Source organism: Genypterus blacodes, unplaced genomic scaffold, assembly GCF_046128005.1.
Source record: "Genypterus blacodes isolate CSIRO-AG114 ecotype Tasmania unplaced genomic scaffold, CSIRO-AGI_Gbla_v1 ptg000045l_1, whole genome shotgun sequence".
Classification (NCBI taxonomy): domain Eukaryota; kingdom Metazoa; phylum Chordata; class Actinopteri; order Ophidiiformes; family Ophidiidae; genus Genypterus; species Genypterus blacodes.
The window spans coordinates 2,456,450-2,481,325 of NW_027466858.1; the positions used below are offsets into that span (position 1 = coordinate 2,456,450).

The following is a 24,876-nucleotide window of genomic DNA, read 5'->3' on the forward strand; positions in this document are numbered from 1 at the left end:
TATTTTACAGATATCAATCCAAAACATGAAGTGAATTTGGCTCCATTCATCCATTTGTACGACACTGTTTTGGAGGATGTCAGACGTCCGGCTCAAGTACAAAAAAGTGTCATTAGAGCTGCGTTTAACTTCATCAAGTTACTCGTACGTGATGTCTATCTGAACTCAAGGTCCGGGCGGATGAATGGCGCCGATGTGAAGCACCGACTTAGCTGTAAATCGGAGTGGGAGAGTGATTTGAAAGCAGTGGCCGCCGTAGATTATCCGCTAATGTGAATGGACTGAGGACAGAAGGTCTTTGGCTGGCTCCGACTCCAGGAGACTTGCCGGAGGAGCGTCGGGTTTAGCCCGGACCTCAGTCTGGCCGCGCTCCTGTTGCACGAGTCGTTTTTTCGAAGACTCAAGTGGAGAAACCCGAGAGCGATGCTGGCAGCGGTCAGTGGGAGTTAACTCAGGGAAGATAAAGAGAAGGAACTGGCAGTGAAGTGGATTTATAAATAACAGGATCCACTCACTTAGATGACATACAGTATATCACTACAGACCCCTGCTCCATTTGTTTCCTGCTTTGTCAGCTATTAATTTCATTTTTTGAAGAATAAACATGGCACCAGCTCCCATATTTGATAACAATAAACAATGGAGCACCTATTTTCTTGTATTCACAGTGAGCATCTCAGTGTGAATGGAAGTAAATAACACATTTTGATGCGTGATCACTGCTCACTGAAGCTTTTGTTCCTTCAGTTCTTTACCGGGAACAAAGGTAACAAACAAGGAACTGAACCCAGATCTGACCTTTGTGTTGGTTTCTGGGTTACTGGGGCTTCTTCTTCTTCTTCTTCTTCAGGATTCTATGAGAAAAGAAAACCCATTTACAGTCACAGATTACAGCTTATTGAAGAAACACAGAGGGACAATATTCTTTTCTTTGGAATGTTGTGATGCTTTAGAGTTACAAATTGCATCCACCTTACATCACTGCACAACATTGTCTGGAGCACAGTGTAGATTTCCCAGGCATCCATTTGCTTTCTGTTCCTTTCATCACAATATGTGTTTTCGTAGACTCACAACTTGGTCAAGGTCTTGAAAAAAACACGACATTATGATTGTATAATAGTGAAGTAGCAGCGTTCAACCTCCCACTCCCCTCACCTCCAAGAACTTCAAACCCACCAAGTTTGCATTGCATTGCTTTACTGTTTGTCTCCCTTGGTTGATTTCCCTGGGCCATGCTTTGTGAATGCGCTGCCTTTTGGCACATTTTCAGCTCATCCCTTCGCACCTCATCACCGATGAGGTTTCAGAATCAGCCCCACACACACACACACACAACTCCTGTAACATTTATGGGTCGTCTATTTCCAGCAAGTTTTCAAGTCTGCAGGTTTATTTTCGCAGCATCCAACATGAATGGAAAACGCTGGCTGCCTGCAAGACAGGAAATCAGTGTAAAAACCTGAGCCACGCTTGAGAAAATTGGTGGCAGTAATCTAAAATATACACATTTCAGAATTTAATGGGCTAAAATCCGCCGCTACGGTTTTGCCTCCACTTTCTGTAGTTTCTTTTCCCCCATTGATTCATAGAGGATATGACTCACAGACCACAGGGAAGTGTTGTAACAGGAGTTCAGGTGCAGTGGTGAAGAGGGCCAAAGGTCTCTCGGTGTGTTTGGGTGAGCATGTCAGGGTGGGGGGGGAGAGAATGGGGGAGGGGGTATCCACTTGCACATGTGTGTGTTTGTAGAGCTGGTGTTGACACAGACACAGCCCCTGCATTGTCCTCCTTCCATCTCCAGTCAGGATGTTTGAGGGACGCCTCATCGCTTGGCTCCCTCTAATCTCTGCTGGAACCGAAACCCTGCGGCTGGAAGGCCTCAGCCCCAGAGAACGCTGTCAGCGCCCGAACAAGAGAGGCACGAGACGGGGAAGGTTACTGTCAAAAGCCAAGATGAAGCTGTGATCTAGTTTTTAAAATATAAGTCTGTGAGAAGAATCAGCAGGAGTGAAGCGGAGTTCTGCTGTGCTGCGCCTTGTTACCTTGAGTCTAATTTAGTGGAGTTAATTAACTTTAATATATAACAGTTACCATTATAATCAAGTTTTCTGCAACTCAATAATGCGTATGCTCTTACACTGGCAGAAAGGTACAAGGAAACATTGAAATACAGAAAGGACGTTCATCAACCCTGGAAATTCAATACGGATCAATTAGCCGGAGCAGTGCCACCAGAGAACCTTAATAGGAAACATTTTGCTGTGGAGTTTGCGGTCTTGGCTTGAAAAACTCGATTTAATGTCACAACAGAGAGCGCGGCGACAGTAAGCATCTGGCTTTAGCTGTGTGCAACTGAAGCCGCAACAAAAAAGGACTAAGAATAGAACTGGATAAACAAAAGTGGCTGCATTTGCTTGTTTCTTCAGTAAAGTATCTCACAAAAACACAGCGTTGATTGAATTAGAGTCAAGGGAAGCAAATGACAGAAATGAAGTAAAGGGAGAAGCACAACTGCAACAAAACAAACTTCCACGAGTACACGGTTTGGACCAGAGACGTGTCCTCTGTCCTCTGTCCTCTGTCGCTCAGCAGGCAGACCTGTTTTTCTTCATTTCAACTGCTCACACAGAGATTAATTATTCAATTTCATTGTCATGGCTGATAATGTACAGTAGACAGGATTTGTACCCTCGGAGGAGATAGCCCAGGCCCCCAGGAAAGCGATATAAGTAGATTCATTTCAAGATGCCTGTTCCTCCAAAGGCTTTATTAGATTTAGTTAATGAGAGCGAGAGGCAGGCAGGCTGGCTGAGCGCAGGTTGGGGAACTAGAACGTAATTAAGACGCGAGCCTGACGACGCCACTGTTACACACTTTGATTAAAAACACATTCGCCAGCTAATTTCCAACAAATTAAAGCAGTTACATCATTTGGCGTAGTCACCTTTGCTTCTCTCCTTCCTCCTCAAACAAGGAAACACTCCCCCCCTTCCTTCTCTCCTTCCCTTCCACTTAAACCATTTCTACACCTTCCACCCCCCCTGCACCCTGTCTGCGCCCTAATTTGCCACGGTAAGTAGGTGCATAGCTACACAGTCGCTCACCCCGTCAGTCCGTCCGCCCGAGACATAGTTAACCCTTGTTGCTTTTATGTCTTCCATATGCCCTGCAGGCTCTATATGGCTGGACTGTGTAACAGGACAAGCCTGTATATTTCCAGGCGAGCACACATAAGTCTTCTTGTCTGAGCTTTAATGAGTGTTAGTATAGATTTCCTGTGGCTCAAACACTAGGCTTAATTGACCTGAACAGCTCTGAGTGACTTGGCACCTCCCGTCTCAACCTCCCCGTCCTCCCTTACCCCCCTCTAAGACCTTTCTGAGGGACAAAGGGGCTTTTGTCCCCGGGCCCACGCCGCAGCGCTCTAAACCTTTGTTGACTGTTTCTGTCTGACAGAGCAAATAGCTGTGGCCCCCTTTTGTTTATTGTCATTTTTTTGAAAGTTTGAACAAAGTTTATACAAAGAGCCATTTTTTCCGATGCTGTTTGTTGCCTGCAGGGGGAAAACAGGGAAGTGAGGGGAAGAAAAGAAAAGAAATGGCTTTATTGTTTGTTGAATTTTTGACCGTCTGACAGGCTGTCTGACGTCTTATCTTCTCATCTCTCCCCCTCTCTCTGTCTCTCTCTCTCTCTCTCTCTCTCCCCCCCTCCTCCTCCCTTCATTACTCGCAGGGATCACATATACGCGGTGGACACAGACACTGCCAACAGTGACGAGATCTTTTTCAGTAAGGTGAGTGAGCCGTCTGTCTCTTTGAGGACATGTTGTTCTCGTTGCATACACAGACACCGTGATTGACAACATAACCCTAACAACTTGGCTCAGGGTGCCAGTCTGTGTGTGTGTGTGTGGGTAAGTGTGTGCACGTGTGGGTGTATGCATGTGTCTGCCAGCAGTCTTACACACACACACACACAGACACACACACACACTCATTGAGCAAACTGCAGTGACCCTGCTAAGAGCATTAGCCAATCAATCAGCGAGTAAACCGCCTGCGTCACTCACACACCTCACTGGGACGTTTGGGAGGGGGGGGGATGTAACGGAAGCAGAGAGGACAGGGGAGGAAGTGAAGGAGGGAAGGAGAGAGGAGGTGAGGGAGAACAGGGAGAAGAAAGGGCAAAGAGGGAAAGAGAAGATGAGACGAAGGGGAAGGGAAAGAACGGCAGAAGGACAAGAGGAAGACGAGCGGGAGGCAGCGGAGGGAAACAGATCCGGCTGTATGCTCTCAGATTATTCAGACGGGCCTTGATATTTACATGGGCCCTGGGCTGTAATAAGCCACTCTGTGCTCCATCCCATCCACTCCTCTCTGGCATCAGTTGGCCTGCAGATAATACATGCAAACAGAATTCAGACGAGGGCCTTCTCGTGTATACAGCAACCCGCCGCCCCTCCACCCCGTACACTTCAATGTCAAAGCCCGGCGAGTGGTTCTTAATGAGCGCGGGCTGCAGATGAAAGGCTGGTGGGAGACGCACAGATTGATTGATGACTGAAGGTCTTTAATCAGTGGCCGCGCTCCAAACATGTTGTACAACAGCGGTGAGGACGCGGCGCTCTGACACGGCGGCTCAGCGCTGACCCTCAGGCCACACAGGCCTCGGACTGAGAGACGCGTGTGTGTGTGTGTGAGAGCGTGTGTGTGTATGTGTGTGAGAGCGGCCAGTCAGTGCAGAAAAAGGAGCTGCTTGGCCGTGAGTCAGAGTCTGTCCTTGGGTAGATTCTGCTCTGATCCGGGCTCGGGATCGTATTTCCTCCCCTCTGGCAGAGAACATAGAAGTTCAAGTTGGTAAACTGATCTCCAATCATTGCTTAGAATAACGCTCACCTCCGAGCAGGTGCCTCATTAAGGAAAATCAATGACAGAGAATCTAAGATGATGATTATTGATTACTTGTATAGATCGAGCTGAGCTGCAGGGGGTTTCTGTCTGTTTTTCCTCACTTTACCTTATTGTTTGTTGTCTCCCTCTCTCTCTCTCTCTGGCTCTCTCTCCCTCTCTCTCTGCCTGTCTATCACTCACTCTGTCTGCCTGTCTCTCTCTCTCTCTCTCTCTCTCTCTCTCTCTCTCTCTCTCTCTCGTTCTCTCTCTCTCTCACTCTCTCTCTCACAGAAACTGACATGGAAGTCCAGACAGGCAGATGTTGACACCTGCAGAATGAAAGGGAAGCATAAGGTACAAACATACACACACACACCCACACTTGTGAACGCCTATGAAAACCTAAATATATATTTATGTACCATAAAGACGATGTTTATTTCTTGATTATATGCTTGATGTTTGTGTTTTCATGCTTGTGGACACAAAGAACCCTAAAGGAAACTGTAGCAGAGTCTAGTAGGAAAGATATGAATGTCACCAATAACCTCCTCTCTCTCTTTCTTCTCCTTCTCTCTCTCTCTTTCTTCTCTCTCTCTCCCCCTGAAGGATGAGTGTCACAATTTCATCAAAGTCCTCCTGCAGCAGAATGATGACACCTTGTTTGTGTGCGGGACAAATGCTTTCAACCCCTCCTGCCGGACCTTCAAGGTAAGCCATTGCACACACACACACACACACACACACACACACACACACACCTCAATTCACAGGAATGCACTACACATATTTAGCAAATACACTTCCTTAATCTCTGTTGTGGCTTTCTGTCACTCTGTCTCTTTGCTTTTCTACATCTGGCACGCACACACACGCACACACGCACACACACACACACACACACACACACACACACTCACATCACCCCCCCACAGTGTGTGAGCGGAGAGGGTTGAGTTATGGAGCGCTGGACATAGATGGATGACTTTCACAACTCCGCTCCCATGTCTTTATCTGCAGGTGTACTTTGACACGCTCCATTTAGAAGCAGAGAAACCCAACTACCTGGCTACTTACACACATACATACGCACTCACTCACTCACACGCACACACACACACACACACACACACACACACGCGCACACTGAAACACGACTGAAAAAGCAGCCCTGAAATATGACTCAACCTTCACCCTAAACAGAAGCCTGCCTGACCTCGTCCATGCTGGCATGTCTGAAATAGCTTCAGGATTCCTTCAGTCAAAACAGAAACACCTATGAAACCGTCTCACTGCCCTCGGGTCACAGAGGACAGACAATAAAATAGACTGATTTAAAGATATATATATAGTAAAAGGATAAAAACAGATCTGGAGATACATGTCCCACTAAAGCAGGCAGAGTGAAGGACACAGAGTGAGAACATACAAAGTAGACAAACACCAGAATCACAGAGAAACGTGTGAATTATGACACACAAATCCAGTTTGTGATACCTCAGCGTGAAAAGGGAAAATAAACTCCAAGTGTCATCATTGCCATTACAGTGGACCAGTCAGCTGATCAGGTGTGGTGCTCACATTACCCAGTGGTCATATGGAGAAGAGCAAGACAATACTAGGAAAAAGACTTTAACTTCTATGAGTTAATTAAGCTGGAATGTAGAAAACCGTGGCTGAAATGATTCCAAACACCATGGGAGAAGTAAAGGTGCTCCATGGAGGAAAAACAATCTGCCAGAGAGGAAGAAGGAGAGAAAGGCACAGATGGGCTTTGAAGGCTGTTATTGTTCAGTGTGATGGGATGAGCCGTGTTGGTCACAGGACACTGGGATGTTATCTGGGGGCCTGTGGGGGAGAAACGCTCCAGCTTTGGTTCACTAGATCTGTTCAGCAGGAAAACAAGACATCTCCGCTCCGCTGGGCTCCTTGGTTTGGGCATGTTAAGCACACAGAGTGGATGTCTCTCACTTCACTAGCTCCTCCGGCAAAGAGAGTGGGATTTATGTCTCTGCATTTATCAGGCCTGGTTCCTCCAGTTATGCCTGCACGCTTCCTGTGTCTCCCTGTGTGAGCGGGCTGAGACGTTCTGTGCCCTGTCGCTCCTCTGGCTCGGGTTTAATCAGCTGAAATGTTGTAAAATGGCCATGGAGACACACACACACACACACAGATGAACGCACGCGCACACGCACACGCACACACAACACACACACACCACTGGGCTTGTCAATTGGTTTGTGACTACAATGAGTAAAGAAAAGCTTTTTGCAATGTAATGAAAATTGTAACACAAAATCACCAAATCACACACAACTACAACAATAATAATAACAATTGACATTTGCCTGAAGTGATAAAGGGTAAAAAACAATGTGCACACATTATTCATGCACACATGCAAACGCCGACAACTGTGCAAACACAACAACGGCACACACACACACACATTTTACAAAATCATCACACATGCATACACACACACACTGTGCTGCTGGCAACCTGGCAGACTATCTGGGCAGATACCAGGCCTTTGATGGGGTGCTGGACTCCACTCCAGCTTGGTTCGAAAGTGCTGGATGAGGGTGTGTGTGTGTGAGTGTGTATGTGTGTGTGTGCGTGTGTGGGCGGGTGTGTAGTTGTACGTTAAATCCACCTTGGCCACAGTTTGCCTCTCCATCTCCCCAGTGTGACAGCACTGAAAAGAGCTTCTGTTTCGAGGCCAGCCTCATCCCACATTAATCAACAACGCCGCAAGGGTGGGTGGGAGCGCTGGGGTGGAGGAGGAGGGCGGGGGGGCGGGGGGGGGGGGGCAGAGGGGTGAGAGCTCCTGCCTAAGCAAGCGAGACCCCATTCTGTTTCTTCCAACACCTCTACTTCTCAGTTACCACTTCATATCTCTGCCACTTTTGGCTCATATTCTTCCTTTTCTTATCAGTTCTCTTCCTTCATTCGTGTCTTCTGCTCATCCTGTCTTTACCCTGTGTTGGGTAAAGACACACACACACACACACACACACACACACACACACACACACACACACACATACTCACACAAACCCATGAATTTTATGAAACCAGATACAGTGCGGCACCTTGGCAGCCCTTGGCAGCCGTGGCACCATGCAACACCCAACTCCCGCTCCTCTATTCATCCTCCATCACTCCATCCCCTCTGCCCTCCTCTCTCCCTCCTCCCTCACTCCCTCACTCCTCGGCTCCCGCCAGCCTTCCACTCTCCCTCCATCGCTCCCACAGCTCCACCATCTTTGGCCTCTGCTGCTTTCTCCCTCTGTCACTCCCTCGCTGTGTTTTAATAATAAACACCCCATCCAGCTGGGTTGATATATGGCTGGAGTCGGTTTCATCGCCTGTTGCCGGGTGAAGCTGTGGGGAACCAGGGGGGGAGGAGGGGGGGACTGTGTAGGGTGGAGCTTGGAGGCAGTGGGTCCCAGGTGATGAAACCAAGACACGAGACCTGGATACTGGTGGACTGAATGTACTGGAGGGAGACTTTCATGCCTGCAAGCTCTGAGGCTCATGTTTAATGCATCAATCAGAAAAGAACAAATGCTTCTCCTCGCTCGCACACGTAGTGAATGCAAAGAAAAGCAGCATATAGATCCTCACTGCCCTAGAATAAGTACACACATAAGGAGGTTTGACGGTTTTGACATTTACTTCTTCCTCTTTGGGTTAACATGATTATGCCCCCAACAGTTCTACAGCCTACAGTTTGGTGCCCTGCTGGTCAAGAAAAGGGTTCATTCTCCCACGACTCAGAGAGAGTTTGCACAGAAATGGGCCACAGCCATTAATCTCCCAGGGTGATGTGTCCTCGTTTAGTTTACGCAACCTCATCTGGCCCAGGTGTGAACTGGTGCACTTCACCTTCATGTCTGCGGGAGGCTGTGCAGCTGGGATGAAGGCTTTGCACCCTGGGAACATGCTGCAAACTCAACTCAGCTGCTGTGAACATGAATGACATAAGGGAGGGACGGAGGAAAGAAGAAAGAGTGTGACACAGTTTCACTCTGTTTGTTCTCCTTTATAGAGCTTCATCACACAGAGACAGTCACCTCGGCAAAGAGGGTTTGTTTCTAATACAAACAAAGACGCTGTGATATCAAGGAATACACCCCAAACTCTTCAGAAATGGGACGCAGCCTGAGTTTAGTCCTCACAATCCTCTCACCCATGATAAACATATTCATTAATATAAATAAAAAAGTTGTGCAGAGACAGAGCAGCATAGAGTCCCCCCCCCCTCTCTCTCTCACTCTCACTCTCACTCTCACTCTCACTCATTCTCACTCCCACTCACTCTCACTCATTCTCACTCTCACCATCTCTCTCTCTCTCTCTCTCTCTCTCTCTCTCTCTCTCTCTCTCTCTCTCACTCCCACCCTCTCTCACTAATTCTCACTCACTCTCACTCATTCTCACTGACTCTCATGATCTCACCATCTCCCTCTCCCTCTCCCTCTCCCTCTCTCTCTCCCTTTCCCTCTCACACACTCTCCCTCTCACACACTCTCCCTTTCCCTCTCCCTCTCCCTCTCCCTCTCCCTCTCCCTCTCCCTTTCCCTCTCTCCCTCTCCCTCTCCCTCTCTCCCTGTGCTCTGCGGCTCCTGCCAGCTCCAACCCTCCTAACAGGCCTGTTTTCCATCGGCATTCTGTTTGTGGAATTAATTAACGTACAGCCTATGGAAAACACCAATGAGCTGCTGTTGTAATTAATTCACTTAGATACGCGGCGTTCCTAGCGAGGCTGGTGCACGTTCTCCTGCTACACTCAGTCAGTCCCTGCAGGGTCGTTTGCCGTTAAGGCGGCGGCGAGCAAAGGAGGTGTGACAGCGCCACTGTTGCCTTCCCATTGCTTTGAATTATGTCCCTGCAAAGCGGTGCGAGTGCTTCTTTCTTCTCTCTGCTCTTGGAGTTGACAGCATAATAAGGTTTGCCTGGTAAACAATGTAAAAAATAATCCATCTTTGACCGTTGAAACATCACATTTCTTTATGTTGCCGTTTAAAGTGTTATCATCCGGTGTGGCAGCTTTATGGATCGCCATCGCCCAACTTCAAATATTGCAAATTGCTTGAGACAAGGCTAACAACGTGAGTGTGAGCGGTTGTTTTTCTGCAAATGCCAGCTTGACTGGAGAGGCATAGCTGTGTGTGTGTGTATCTGTGTGTGTGTGTGTGTGTGAGTGTGTGTCTGGGAGCCTCTTCCTTCGTTCAAACAGCAGGAACAGATCACTGACAGGACAGCCGAGCCCAGCAGACAGAGGTCACTGCCCGGTGAAATGAGCTGGGAAGACGGAAGATGGAGGAGTGGGAAAGCCGCTGTGGCAAGGGAGATACTGTGTGTGTGTGTGTATGTGTGTGTGTGTGTGTGTGTGTGTGTGTGTGTGTGTGTGTCAGAGAGAGGGTATGTGTTTCAAGCTTCACTTAATGGCCTTGTCGTCTCTGATTCAGGAGTCCTCCTATGATGAACTCAGTGCTATTTAATAATCTGGTATAAACTTCCTCTCTCTCTCGCCTGCGTCTTGACGTAATCCGCCTGTTTTCCGAACAAGCAGAGAAATCCAGAAATCAAGGAATGCTGCTACTACTGCTACCGGTAATTCTCACTCAGTTGTAAAAAGGTCACTTGTAATTTTAACTGCCAAATCAGCCTGAACAATTTCTCTGGCTGGCTTTTCTAGCATTGCACCGGAGAGTGTGTGTGTGTGTGCGCGTGCGTGTGTGACCTTTTCTAGTGGGCAGATGATAACCGTTTCCGCCGAGACAGGAATAGAAAACAAAATGACCTGTTTAGAGAGCAGAAAGGGCGGCGTAAGCACTTTGCTCTCTTGGCAAGCGGCGCTCCTCTTTGTTGGGAGAGAGCGAGAGAGGAAGGGAAAGAGGAGTCGGGATAGAGATACGGAAGAAAAACGAGCTTGGAAGTGAACTCTGGAGGTACACGGTTTGTTCAGCAGTCTCCTCCTGACTCTGTGCAGCTCTGTGTGTGTGTCTGCGTGCATCAGCCTGGGTGTTTGAGGGTGTGTGTGCTGACCTTTGACCCATAACCAATCCTCTGCCATGCCCGGTCCTTCACAGTCCAATCAAACTGGGAAATGTCTAAATTCCAAGGCGCAGAGATGGTTGGCAATGTCTCCGATGACATTGGAGGCTGCATTCCATGAAGCAAAGAAGTCCCATCTTCTTCTTCTCTGTTGATTGGTTAAGCTATTTGCAATTTTGAAGAGACCATGTTTTATATTCTGAAGTGAATCATCATTTTTATAAGAGCTGCTGCGGCTCAGAGGAAACTCTTCACGTCCCCTCTGAGCTCTGTGCTCTGCCGTTTTTCTCTGACCATTTATTTCCTCTTTACTATAAAAGTGGCAACTTTAGAAATCAGGGCTGCTGTGAGGCGGCGCAGTAAGCGGAGGAAAGATCCGTCCGGAGAGCTGTTAAAGCTCGATGTTTTACACCAACACAGGTGAGCCATAAAGGACGGCAGAGGGGAGCGGATCGGGGCCGCACGTCCTGTGAAACGTGGAGAATGTCTTCATGATAGTTTCCCAGATGGGACACAAGGGTGGCACCTCCACAGTACGGGGACAGATCAGGATCAGACACAGTCACTCACAGGCTTACAGGACGATTCTCCTCATGTTGGTCCGTCTCCACACAATATTCTAGAGTCATACATTCAGATTTCAAGTCTATTCTCTCTCACCTTCCTCCTTCTACATATCCCCCCCAGTGGAAAACACATTTCCTGTCCTGTCTTTGGTGTGTTTGCTATTTCGTCTTGCACCTTTGTTGACCTTTCACCTCCTTTCTGACCCTAGTTGGACACCATGGAGGCTCTGGGAGAGGAAATCAGCGGGATGGCACGCTGCCCGTATGATGCCAAACACGCCAACGTGGCCCTCTTCGCTGGTAAGATCCCACCTCAGCCCTTTATTAGCTGCATCTGTGAGGTGAAAGAGGTCAAGTGTGTGTGTGTGTGTGTGTGTGAGACGATGGGATCATTGATGGTCGTGCGGCAAAGATATTCATCTATATTTTCTCCTATCTGCAGTTATTAAATATTGGAGCGTGTTTGGAGCTAGATGGGAAAGTTGAGTCAATTTGAGCCTGAGGATTAGTTGTGGTTTTATTTAATATTTTTGGCAATAGCCTGTGGTTTCTTCTAATGGCCGTATGCCAGCTGCTTGTCAAGAATAAAAGCCAATCCCCGCTATGTGCACAAGAGCGAATCGCTTAACTCGGGGCCACATTTGCTCTGTGTCAGGAATTCGCTGCTTGTTGGATCTCTTTGGAAACACATCAATAGTGCAGCGTGATGATAACATGCGCTCTCTCTCTCTCTCTCTCTCTCTCTCTCTTGCTCTTTCCTTCTCCTTGTTCCTTTCTGTCACCCTCCATCAAAATGCATGAGTTTAAAAATAAATCAAACATGAATGTATGCAACCAGAGTGAGTCAGCTTTCCGTTGGCGGTGGTGCGATTATTCTGATGCAAGCGAAACGGAAGGCTGCTAAAGAGATTCAATGCCCGCTCACATTTGCAGTGGAGCAATTTATGGTTGTATACGTGCCGTCCGTTGTTGCGTTTGAAGCCGAGGAGGAGAGTGAAGGCTGAAGCTGACCAGTTAATGTGTAGCAGAGCTGCTTTGGAAGAAGCTGGAAGCACTGAGTAATCAAGAGGGTTCCTCTGACTGCTATCCTTTCAATTATGTAGTTTGAGTTTCCACTGTGGTTCCAGCCAAGGCAGGCTGAGGTCATGCCGGTGGTGGATAGTGCTCCAGTCTCATGTGTGCATAGTGTGTGTGAGTGTGTGTGTGTTTGTGTGCAGGGCTTTGTTGTGTGCGTGTTCTTTGAAATGTGCTTTCCGAGCGAGCAATTACATTTGTGTTCCATGTTTGAGTGTCTGTTTTTGTCCTTCACAAAGTCTCCTCAGTTTGTTTTTCATCCGTTTTTCCAGCTCGGAGCTGAAACGCGTGAGCAGGAATCGCTCAGTGACTTTGTGTTCCACTCTTGACTTAACTTCACCCTCTCAGCTCTATCTTTTCATCTCCCCCTCTGCTTCTCTCTCTGTTCTTCTGCCTCTCCATCTCCATCTTTCCTCCTTGTCACTCCCTCCGTCTCTTGTGTTCCCACTCCAGATGGCAAGCTGTACTCGGCCACAGTAACAGACTTCCTGGCGATCGATGCGGTCATCTACCGTAGCCTAGGAGACAGCCCAACTCTGCGCACTGTCAAACATGACTCCAAGTGGCTGAAAGGTGAGTGTGGGACACACAAACAAAGTGCCTGTGGTTGGAAAGCACCAAACAGAGTGACAAGTTAGAAAACAAACCAGGCTGTGGACGTGCGTGCGTGACCGCGCGTCTGTGATTGATGACGCATGCTGCAGGTGTGTGTGTGAGTGCGTCTGACACTCGGGCGTCGCTGCTCGTGTGCGACTCTTCCTTGCTTGTGTATGTATGAAGAGCAAAAAGCACTTATGCTAATACTACACGCTCTGGTTGATGTAGTCATTTCGCCAACCTGACCCGGTGTTGTTGATGGAGGCAGGAAATTGCTCTGCCGGGGGGGCAACAAGCACAAGTCCCACCTGTCAGAACTCAATACAGAGATTTCTCATTCCTTTGCATGCAGATTGTTGCACTGTTATGATGAATGATGGATTGAGACACTGAGGACACACAATCGCTGCTTCTCTGTATAGTTTGACCGATATTCCACATGTTTACTGTGAATCCTGCTGTCAGGAATGTTTACCATGGAAACGTTTGCCTATTATGTTATTATTAATTTAATCTCTTTGTCTCCAGAGCCCTATTTTGTCCAGGCAGTCAATTACGGCGGCTACATCTACTTCTTCTTTCGGGAAATTGCGATGGAGTACAACACAATGGGAAAGGTAAGGGAGCTGCCTTTTTTGCTCCCCGCTATTGTTTGAGGCTCTAATCAGAGGCGACTTCCTACTTAGTGGTAAATACAGGAAGTGTCTAAAAGGAAACAAACAGGATGAGGGTGTATCACATAACTGGATGAAGGCTTTCAGGAGCGGCAAAGTGGCCAAACCTTATTCAGCAACAGATAAACACCCGACAGGATGCGGAACCTTAAATAGGTTCCTAAAGAAAAATGCCTGGAAGTCTGTAAAAAACCTTAAGTCTAAATATACCACTTGAACCGCACGTCAGCGTTCCCTGCGTTTGAGTCTGAGCCCTGAAGTCGTATTCTTCCCAAGTGGAAGAGTAAAGGTGTGCGTGTGTGAAGGAGAGAGGGAGGAACGGGCTTGGCTCAGGTTTTACACCGGAGGGACAGTAACAGACTTTCTTCTATTAATCTCCTCTCTTCTCCGGTTTGAGACCCGGCTCAGGGAAAGTTTAATTGGATGGCAGCGAGAGGAAAATAAACTATGGAAATTATTCGCTCAATAGGAGGCTTTTTTTTTAGGGGTTGGGGGGGGGAATAAATGAAAGGCAGGCAGAGTGACAGAGAGGGGACAGATGAGAACAGAGCTGCAGTAATGGGGAAACACAGGGATAATGGATCTGCTGCCAAAAGTGACAGGCGTGTGTTCTGCCGAGCGTGAATACAGATCAGGCCTCTGGATCTGCCCGGGTAATTCTGAAAGCAATATCGCCGTAATGACGCCTGTGTGGTGGTAGAACTGATGGTTCAGAGAGTCATTTAGGCTTTATGGATGTTATCTCTGCATTATTATACGTTAGATCGCCTTTCTTGACAATGTAAACTGTCTTCAGCGCTTTATGGGAAGCTAATAACTGCACTCTGGCCGTTCTCTATTGACTTTATTGGACTTCAATCTTATCTGTAACATGCAATGGGATCATTGATTTGGATATTTGTTCAGCGTAAGTGATGCGTGTGTGTGAGTGTCAGTGGCTGCTAAAGCCTGTATGCATACAATCATGAACGATAATAAAGCTGACACCGTATCGGATTCAGTTTGAGGGACTGGGCTCATGTGTTTCTGCATCTGTGTGTGTGTGTGTGTGTGTGTGTGTGTGTGTGTGTGTGTGTGTGTGTGTGTGTGTGTGTGTGTGTGTGTGTGTGTGTGTGTGTGGTCGGTGTTGCAGTGTGTGGTATATGTACGTGTGTGGGATGTGTAAAGGTGTGGGTGTGTGTCTGTGTGTGTAGGGATCTAGTTTAAGTGCACGTTTGCTCACATTCACAGTGTTTACGTTTCAGGTCAGGGTTAGATTTATTGCCCTAAGTATAGTGTGACATCGGCTAATTACTACACAGACTACGTGATGCTACGGCACAGTTGTAATTACTGCGACGTCTCTCATTGAAGCTGTGTACTTTTGTATTTTCTGTTGCCAGGTGCCGAGTGTTTAGCAGCATATCAAACATGGCAATTTACTTTCCTTAACTTTAATTTGCTCTCCTGTGATAAAACCTTGGATTACGACACGCGGCTGTGCCACCCTGTGATGTCTCACTTACAAGGGCAGAGCAGACAGAGCGATGTGTATCTGTGTGTGTGTGCCAGGAGTAAAAAGGATGTAGAGGATGTTGAATGCACCTGTGTGGTTCATTCAAGCAGCAGAAACAATGAAGGATTCTCTGCACATTTCTGAAGCCTATTTTGAGTCGGCAGACTGGATCCACTCAGGCCAGACGGTCAGGGTCGTCCTGTGTGAATTGATTGTGGTGTAGTGTGACCAAATCCATCCATCAGAATGGAGGAGGGAGGGGGGAGGGGGAGAGGGGGGGCACATCATAGTTTCATGGCCCCATCTTGTATTGAAATCCTGAGACTGAAATCTAAGACTGGCACTGCTGACAGCCAATGGGAGCTCAAGTGAAAGACAGAGAGGAACAGGGAAGAAGAAAAAGGCAAAACAGCTGCTGCTTTGGATGTATGATGTCATTTCTTTGTTCTTGATACAATTCCATTCGATTCTATTAGGAGAGTTTCATTCACTGTCAAGTTTACATAACAAGTGAATATTAGCCAGGACATGCACGCAATAGGTGCTGCTAAACATGACCTTTGACCTCTCAGGTGATGTTTCCTCGGGTGGCGAGGGTCTGTAAGAACGACCGTGGCGGCTCGCCCCGCGTCCTGGAGAAGCAGTGGACGTCCTTCCTCAAGACTCGTCTCAACTGCTCCATCCCCGGCGACTCGCACTTCTACTTCAACATCCTGCAGGCTGTGACCGACGTCATTCACATTAACGGGAGGGACGTTGTCATGGCGACCTTCTCCACACCTTACAACAGGTACGTCGAAAGAACAAGAAAGGGATGAATGAATGAAGGAGGCGGCGTCTTAATGAAACGTTACAGGTTTGGGGCTTAAAGGAGACGGAGGGAGGAGTGTTGCTTCCTTTAGGTAAATGTCTTCATGCACACGTGGCCCAACCTCTGGCTCACCTTTAATGAATTCAAGTGACGCAGCAGCTCGTTTGAACTTTCAATTTATAAACCCAGTGATATTTTGTTGTGTAAATTAATGAATGTGAAATGCCATAATTCATCAGCAGTGTGACAGTGTGACCTTTATTAATATTAGCACAGCGTGTGTGTGTGTGTGTGTGTGTGTGTGTGTGTGTGTGTGTGTGCTCCCGCTGTGGCACCGAGGGTCGAGTCGTCTCTGCGACGCTCCGGCTCGACACTTACATCCTGTCAGAGCCGTTCCGCTGCCCTCTTTGACACGGCGAGGCTTCATCTTATCCTCCCTTTTTATAATTCATATTCCGAGCTGCTTTCATATTCATAGGCAGGAGGAGTTGTTATCTAAATTGAAAATTACCACAAAGCCATCGAGTCGGCTGTTAGCTCACACATATTGTAATTTTCCATTTTATGGCTGCTTTTTAGCAGATAAGACAATTGCTTGTGACAATGCAATTGAGCATGGTTAATGGACGTTAAAACCCAATGAAGCAGCGCCGTAGAAAATTTCTATAAGCAGCAGTTTTGATCCTTGCATTAATTTTCCATTTCATAGTTGGGGGGTGAAATTAGATGGAACACATTCAGACTATAAGGCAACACTCAAACTTTGTCATTTCATATCCTGCCTCCATGTGCAGCTGCCTTAAAATCTTTGCTGCCTGGATGACTAATTTGCTGACTGGCTGGCTGACTGGCTGGCTCATCATCTGTCCGCCTTGTTAGCGGCTTGATATAAACAGACGTGTGACTGTTTAACTTTCTCTACACATCCAATGCAGAACGCCGTTTATGTCATTTACAAGCCCAGCCAGGAATTAACAGCTCTGTGACCTTGTTGTCTATAATGGTGCCGTTGTGTACGCTGTCTCCTCCATGTCTCCATGATGAGTCTAACCCATGATGCAATAGGCAGAAAGGCCAGCCAGCTGAGAGGGGGGGCAGGGGGGGAGCGGGGGGGAGGAGGGAGATGGTTCAGCTCAGTTCGGTAAGATTGATAGATAATTAGAGATTGCTAGTTTTAATTTCTCCAAGCCCACGGGTGAGAAATGTGACTCAACCCTCTGTTATGCATTGATTCCACCCAGACAAGAGACAAGCCAGCGGCTCCTCTGCTATCACAAGATGGGTATTTTCCCCGTTTCAATGAATAGCAAGAATAAGATCATGTGTTGTCCGCATTTCTGGCGTTGTGATGAACTACGATGCCTTCAGGGCTTTTGGGGAAACCCAGTGTTGGCTGGGCAGAGTTATGCCAAGACCAGACAGCGTGATTTTAGCAGCAAGCATCCAGTCGCAGGCAGAAACATGGACAGGTCGGAGACAAATTACCACTTGTGCCCGTTCGCTGACATTCACTAAGTCTGTGGCGTTCAGGGACTCGTCCTGACCCGGTCATGAACTTTTTTCCCGGACACACCAACGCTTCATTTTGTGTAAGATTGTGTTCAGTCATTTGGGGATATTTTAAGTTGTGTAGTCGGGATTTTAGCATTAATAGTCACTGAGGCAGTATTCTGTAGAGACCGACATTATAACACGGTGAGAATAAGGAACAACAAAGGCTCTGATACTGACAGGGCTAATGGTTAACTTACTATTCTGGAAAGCATATTGTGAATCTATTTTTCTGTCCCCTGGTACTAGTCCCGGCTTGGCAAGGTGTTCCTTCCATATGTTCTGTGAGGAGTATTGTTTATGTGTTCCTTTGTGTGCTGGCAGCATTCCAGGCTCAGCAGTGTGTGCCTATGACATGGCGGAGGTGGCCAACACCTTCACAGGGCGCTTCAAAGAGCAAAAATCCCCAGACTCCACCTGGACGCCTTTTCCTGAAGACAAGGTTCCCAAGCCAAGGTAAAACCGGAGCTAATTAGCCGCCGTGCACACACACAAGCACTCACACAAGCACTCACACACATGCAAATGCACAGGATTTAACAGCTACACACTTACACGTTTAATTCACACATTTTCACCGTGTTTCTCTCTGTATCACATCTCTCTCTCTCTCTCTCTCTCTCTCTCTCTCTCTCTCTCTCTCTCTCTCTCTCTCTCTCTCTCTCTCTCTCTCTCTCTCTCTCTCTCTCTCTCTCTCTCTCTCTCACACACACTTTAACATTATCTATAAAAAGACGCCCTTGAAACAACACATGCTCCCTAATCAGCACACACACAAACACACTTGTTATCACCCCATTTCCAACACATGTTGCATAATTTTTAATAATTAATTATCATAGTCGAGCTTTTAGGTAACGTCTCTCTGTCTCTCTGTCTCTCTGTCTCTCTCTGTCTCTCTCTCACACATACACACACACACCACTCTCGCTTCACAACCGCACCCCCTACCCCAATTATTTCAGCCCCCCCCCCCACACACACACACACAGCTGCATCAAAGAGAAAGGCTCAGTATCAACAAATGAAGCATGAGATCATTTTACAGATGGTTGGCTAATTCCACAAATGCAGCAGCCTTATCAATCTCCCATCTATTGCTCACTAATTAGCGAGCTAAGAGCTGCTCTCCTTTCTCCAGGAAAAAAGGAGAGAGAGGGAAAGAAGCTTTACTACAAAGATCTGGGCCAGGATAATTGTTTGTGAGTGTGTGTGTTTGTGTGTGTGTTTGTGTGTGTTCCCATATGGTTGAGGGTGCGCTCCTCTCCAACAGGGAGCCCTCTTGTCTTTGTGCGCGTGTGGAGTGTGTGTGTGTGTGTGTGAGAGACGCCACACTTCCCCTTGATTAGCATGAAATTACCTGCTTATGTTAAAGGGGGTCAGATGTTGGTGAGATCGGATGTTCCCGGTGTTGCTTCCACACTCCATGTGATTGATTTCATTTCCGTCCCTGTGATGCGTTCAGACCTTTCATGTGCAGGCGAGCAGACGGAGAGCTGTAACAAAGCCACCCAGGTCGGCCCCTGCAGCAGACTGCTCCTCCATGTGCAAGACGGAAGGCTGAATCATTTACAGATTCTCGTATTTGGGAGATGTCTGCTTCCGTTTTGCTCTCCATATGTCCTCAGACGTGGATGGAGCCGGAGGGAAGGAAACGCTACAGCCGGGTCTGTCGCTGACTTTTTACTGGGGGCGCATGTTGCCTTCCAGTTTACTGGCGTCACACTGAGGGTTAATGAAACATACGTGACTGGAGCGTCTGTCAAAGAGAGATTGTTTTCCCCGTATTTCTGCATCATGTTAGCTTAGATTCAGCTCTTTATTCCTGTGCCGACATGACAGTTTGGTGTGGGGTTGCAAAGAGTTTCATCCTTATTGGAGATTGAAGTCTGGCCCCTGGCATGTCTCTATGTGTTTTAGAGTTCAACCCTTCCATGTTGACATTCACAGACATTTACAGGCCAGCTGGCTAATATTTCCAGGAGCTGGTGTGGATGATGTGGTGTGGCAGGGAATCAGAGAGCATGCAGTAAAGAGCCTTTACAAGCTCTCAGAGGTGAGATGTGTGCAAAGGGGATACGCTATCAAAAGCTGCTTCTGCTTTGCAAGCCGCTCACCAGCTCGACTGTAAAAGGATCAGATAGATAGAATGTCTCAGTCGCTCCGTCGTGAGTCCAAAGCAAAGCAGTCACCTTGTACCGTTCGCTCTGACCCGAGCCTCTCAGAATCAGAGCTCAGCAATTTGGGCCGCCGTCATCGATTTTATGGAAGCTGAACTTTTCTATCGCAATTCTGATGGTGAAAAATTGCTTGTTCCATTCTGCCGAGTATAACTACTTTTCTTTTGTGTCTCTCTGCTGGTTCTCATTTCCTTTCACTCCTCTCATCCTTATTTTCCTCTCATTTCTCCTCTTTCTTCTCGCCATCTTCTTTTTCCCATCCTCTGCAGGCCGGGCAGCTGTGCAGGATCTCCCAACATGGAGCGCTACAAAGTATCCAACGAGTTCCCCGACGACACGCTCAACTTCATCAAGATGCATCCTCTGATGGACGAGGCCGTGCCCTCCATCGCTAACAGGCCCTGGTTCCTCAAGACTATGGTCCGGTGAGTATTACACGCTCTAAAGGCTCTCATCCGCCGCCCAGCTATGAGCCTCTTCAGCGCAGCACAATAATTAAGTGAATGAAGTGCTGCGCTGAGAGTCAGGCTCATTAAATCACAGTAGTACTCCACCACAAAGGCAGCCGGTGACCTATTTTCAGCATTGTAGCCGAAAACAGGGATCTTCAGCATACTGCCATTTTCCCACAGTCACAGCACAGTGACATAATGAAGATGGCATTCATTCGGAGTATGCAGTTTGTATTTATAGTGATTTCAAGGTTCTTTATGCTCAAATATGCGTAAGGTAAACAGAGTCCGTCAGTCTTTCACGCAGGCAGGGATTTCATAGGGATTTACGCCTCTATAAGCCGTCTCTAAGACAATGATTTCACCAAAGATCGGGCTTTTTTAACTAGAAATAGCTTGTTTGATTCCTCCCAGGATGTTCCCATGAGGCTGCATGGATTTAAAAAGTTTTTATTTTGTATTTTTTGTGTGCTGCGGTTGGCTTTTCTCCAGAGATGCTGGAGTCGAGCCCTTTCCACAAACGCCAGCGCACTGTGGCTGAGGCTGTTTGATCATCAAGGTCCGTCTGGCTTTTAACTCCACTGCTCGCTGACATTTCAGCCAGTTTCTGTGGGAGTGCAGCAGTCCTGTGCCATGACATTGGCACGGCGATGCTGCCTGATTGTGCTTTGGATGGTATCAAGACAATTTGTGTAGTTTTTAATTGGGCAAGAACTTCTGGTTAGAATAGCTTGAACTGGATAATAAACCTGCCAGATCCTCAACAAGCCTCAGCAGCGCCGGCAACGTGACTTTAAAGATGAGCTACATAAGGAAACTTTAAAGGTTTTACAAGTTATTTGCACAGTATCACATCTTGCTTTTACTTGGCTGAGGTTTGACATACATACAGAACTCTGCTCGCTTAGTCAGAACGCACACGATTCATGGATGCATTTCCTTCAGCTCTCTCTGTTCATTAGTGTCCTTTAACCATGCAACAAAGCATTCCTGCCTTCAAATCAGAGTAGGAATCAGGAATCAGAGTATTTAATTTAATTGGAGATGAGCAGAGTCTTGCTGCGTGCCGGTCCAAGTGTTTAGCTAAAAGCATTATGTAAGCTTAAACAAGCAGCGGCATCATCAAGGCAGATGGGTGGAAGGAAAATGAGGCGTCTCCTAATATCTGTGTCACAGCCTCCATATGGAATACTAGTGAATGCTCTAAATGCCATCGCTGATAAAGCTTGATCCTGTCACACCCTGGAGAAGACACAATAAGAATTCAGCCGCAGCTTTGGCTTCTTTGTGTTTGCTCACATGTGAGACCTCAGCTTGCAATCAGGGATCGACCTCTTCAGATTCTTATTAGCCTGACGAGGGACAGACAGCGGACGTCCCGACGCTCCTTGAGGTTTCATTACCTCCAGGAGATCAAATCCCCTTGGCAAAGCTCCTGTGGTGCTCCAACGCATCAAAACCACACCTGCGGATTGGTGGTATTGTTAATTAGAAAAAGGCCATTGACACGGACCTCACAGGAGATATTGAGAGGAATCTGAACAGAACAATGTGATGAGAGTTCAATCTGTGAGAACACTGAACGAATCCAGAGCAGCGTCTACCTACTTTAGTCGCCACCACAACAACGCCCTGTTTCAACTCCTCTGCTCAGCACAAAGAACACTCACAAAGTCAGTAATCCGGCTTTTTTGATTTGTGGATTAGCTCTCGTCTTTAATCTGTAATTGCCATCTCCCTCAATTAAGACAAAATCGCCAAAACAGTATTTGCATAATACCAAACTTGCGTGCAAATATTTACATTTCTGATAACTTTAAAAGCTTTTTTGGCCTGGAACTGATTGAGAGATGGAAGCATCTGTGATAGAGAGAAATCAGATGGTAGAAGCAAATAGCCTGAAGTGGATTGTCTTCAAGTGCTCGTTTGTTGTTTGATCTATCTGAATTTCCCCTCCAACACACACACACACACAAGCACATAGAGGCTGCAGTCCAACCTGCACTGACTGACAGCTGTCAAATCTGCTTTCTTATCCGGCTATTTAATTATCTACCTCGTACATACATCCTCTTTCAAAGACATTCAAAGTGATGTTATGTACAACATCTGCATGCTGAGACAAACATGCCCCATGGCTGTCTGACTCATCTAACAAGGTAACAATCAATTAATGGGCTTAATAAGACACGATGTCCCCCCGCTGTTTCTTGGTAGACTTTGGTCTTTGGTAGATATTTGACTTGCGTGGTGGAGGACATTGATTGACATTGACAGTACAATGTTTACTGTGTAGTAGCAGATTGACACCTTTGCCAGGATTGCATTGAACTCACTGATGTATGTAATTGACTGATCTAGCCTGACTTGTCATTCCAGGTATCGCCTGACGCGCATCGTGGTGGACAACAAAGCAGGTCCCCATAAGAATCACACAGTGGTCTTCCTGGGATCGGAGAAAGGAATCATCCTCAAGTTCTTGGCCAACATCAACAACGGCTTCCTGAACGGCAGCCTGTTTCTGGAGGAGCTCAACGTCTACAACCCCGACAAGTGTGTACCCCCCTGTGTAGAAGTATGTGTGTGTGTAATGGAGCACACGCAGAAGCCAGAGGCTCAAAGTTGGAAACACACAGAGTAGATACTGTTACTAAAGACCAGTGGTCAGCTATTGCGTGTGTGTGTGTGTGTGTGTGTGAGTGAGGGAGCATGTGTATGTTTCCAACCATCTTAGTCAGCCAACCCACGAACCCAGCAGCCCCATCAGTGCCAGTCAGTTCCCCCAACCCCAACTTACACAGAGAAGCCAGGCAGCCAGATGGCTACTCTATCATTTAAAAGAGTTTTATCAAGTTACACTGTGCCCAACCACAGCTACTAAATTAAAGACGCGGACCTGAGGGCTCTGGATAACGTCGCACTGTGGTTCCCAACCACACAAGCCCAGCTCCTCCAAAAGCTTGGCTGATTAAAGGAAACACACACACTCACACAGAGGTCTGTGTTTGTCTTTAGAGCCAGCCTGGGATCTCTCGCTAATACATTACACGGCTGTTGGTGCGTGTATGGGTGGAAGTGTGTGTGTGAGTGTGTGAGTGTGTGTGAGTTGGGTGCGGCGGGGGAGGGAGCTGAGCGTTGTTGTGTATTTAGAATAGGAGTGAATAAGGAAAAATGGACCACAGTATCAGCCTGCCAAAGCAAATATTAAGTCCTGGGGTAATGGATGAGGGGGAACGAATGGCAGCACAAACAGAGAAGGGAGAGAGAACAGAGGTGAAGACCAGGGAGAAGAGATGGAAAGACGCAGGGCAGAGTTATTGTGTCAGACGGCTGAAAGGAAGAAAGGAAGCGAAGCGGCGACGTGACAAGAGGGCTTTCAAGGTCACCGCTGTTTGTTACCCAACATGCTGTCGCCATGTGACCAGGATGAAGGACGCTCCCCGCCATCCCTCTGCTCCCCCATCCCCTTGCTATGTCTCCTTCTTGTCTCCTCCATGCATCTCCCTCTTTGTGTGTCCCTGTCTCCCTCTGTCCTGTGCTGTCTTTGTGGCTGGGGCTGAGCATTCGTTGGCTGCTGGCCATCTGGCTTTAGTGCGGTACAGTAAGTGACTTTACTCGTCCGCCCGCTTGCCTGCCTGCCTGCCTGCCTGCCTGGCCGGATAAGCCCAGGCCCGATTGCCGCGTATTACCCAGTGTATCTGGACTCTAAGCTCTAATTGAGAGCGTTATTGCAGGACGAGAGCGCTGCACAGGGGAGATTAAATCCCTGGAGCTGGGCTGGATGGAGAGAAGGGACGGAGAGATGCTTGACACACCCAGAGGGATTAGAACGTGTGCCTGTTGGCGGACAAAGACTAAGGTTTGCCGGTCAGGATGGAGGGATGGTAGAGTGATAGAGGGGAGGATTGTGGGGGGAGGGCAGGGGGGGGGGCAGCGTTAGTAGGGTTTACAGTTAAGTGCTGTGTTATTGCTGACTACTCACAGTGACCATCTGTCTGTTGTATTTGTTTCACCCTCTTTTCTGATCGCCTTTTCTCCTTCTCCATTTCTGCGCCTCATGTTCTCTATTTTAGCATTATCTCTGACCATCCTGACCGCACAGTTTCCCTTTCTTTGTAATGGGCTGTACTTATGTAGCGGTTTAATCCAAAGTGCTTCAAAGTGACCTCACATTCACCCATGCATACATCCTGAAAACAACACAACAATCCTCCAAACATGCTGGGATTGATGCAGCAGTACCACAGACACTGATACTCTCTGTCTCCACTCCTAGGTGCAGTATAGACGGTGTGGAAGACAAGCGCATCGTCAGCATGCAGTTAGACAGCAGTAGTCACTGTCTGTGGGTTGCGTTCACCTCCTGTGTGGTCAAAGTGCCACTGTCCCGCTGCGAAAGGCACGGGAGATGCAAGAAGTAAGTTCATATCTATGTATGGAATTATTGGTCTTTGTTCTTGGTTTTATCTAAATGTTGTCGAGGGAAACATTATTGTAAGGTGGTATAACAAGGTGTGT

The 24,876-nt window shown here is 47.5% G+C and overlaps 1 protein-coding gene across 2 annotated transcripts in view; it reads left to right on the top strand.

Moving 5' to 3' along the window:
- The window catches only part of sema6a (sema domain, transmembrane domain (TM), and cytoplasmic domain, (semaphorin) 6A), a 92,516-nt gene that overhangs the window by 47,449 nt on the left and 20,191 nt on the right, over nucleotides 1-24,876 (top strand). For both annotated transcript variants that reach the window (XM_076149388.1, XM_076149389.1), the window contains exons 4-14: nucleotides 3,736-3,796; nucleotides 5,184-5,246; nucleotides 5,502-5,603; nucleotides 11,734-11,824; nucleotides 13,052-13,171; nucleotides 13,724-13,812; nucleotides 15,937-16,154; nucleotides 18,051-18,182; nucleotides 20,176-20,331; nucleotides 22,738-22,911; nucleotides 24,635-24,775. In XM_076149388.1, coding sequence (XP_076005503.1) covers nucleotides 3,736-3,796; nucleotides 5,184-5,246; nucleotides 5,502-5,603; nucleotides 11,734-11,824; nucleotides 13,052-13,171; nucleotides 13,724-13,812; nucleotides 15,937-16,154; nucleotides 18,051-18,182; nucleotides 20,176-20,331; nucleotides 22,738-22,911; nucleotides 24,635-24,775 — 1,347 coding nt within the window. The remainder of the gene's footprint in view (nucleotides 1-3,735; nucleotides 3,797-5,183; nucleotides 5,247-5,501; nucleotides 5,604-11,733; nucleotides 11,825-13,051; nucleotides 13,172-13,723; nucleotides 13,813-15,936; nucleotides 16,155-18,050; nucleotides 18,183-20,175; nucleotides 20,332-22,737; nucleotides 22,912-24,634; nucleotides 24,776-24,876) is intronic.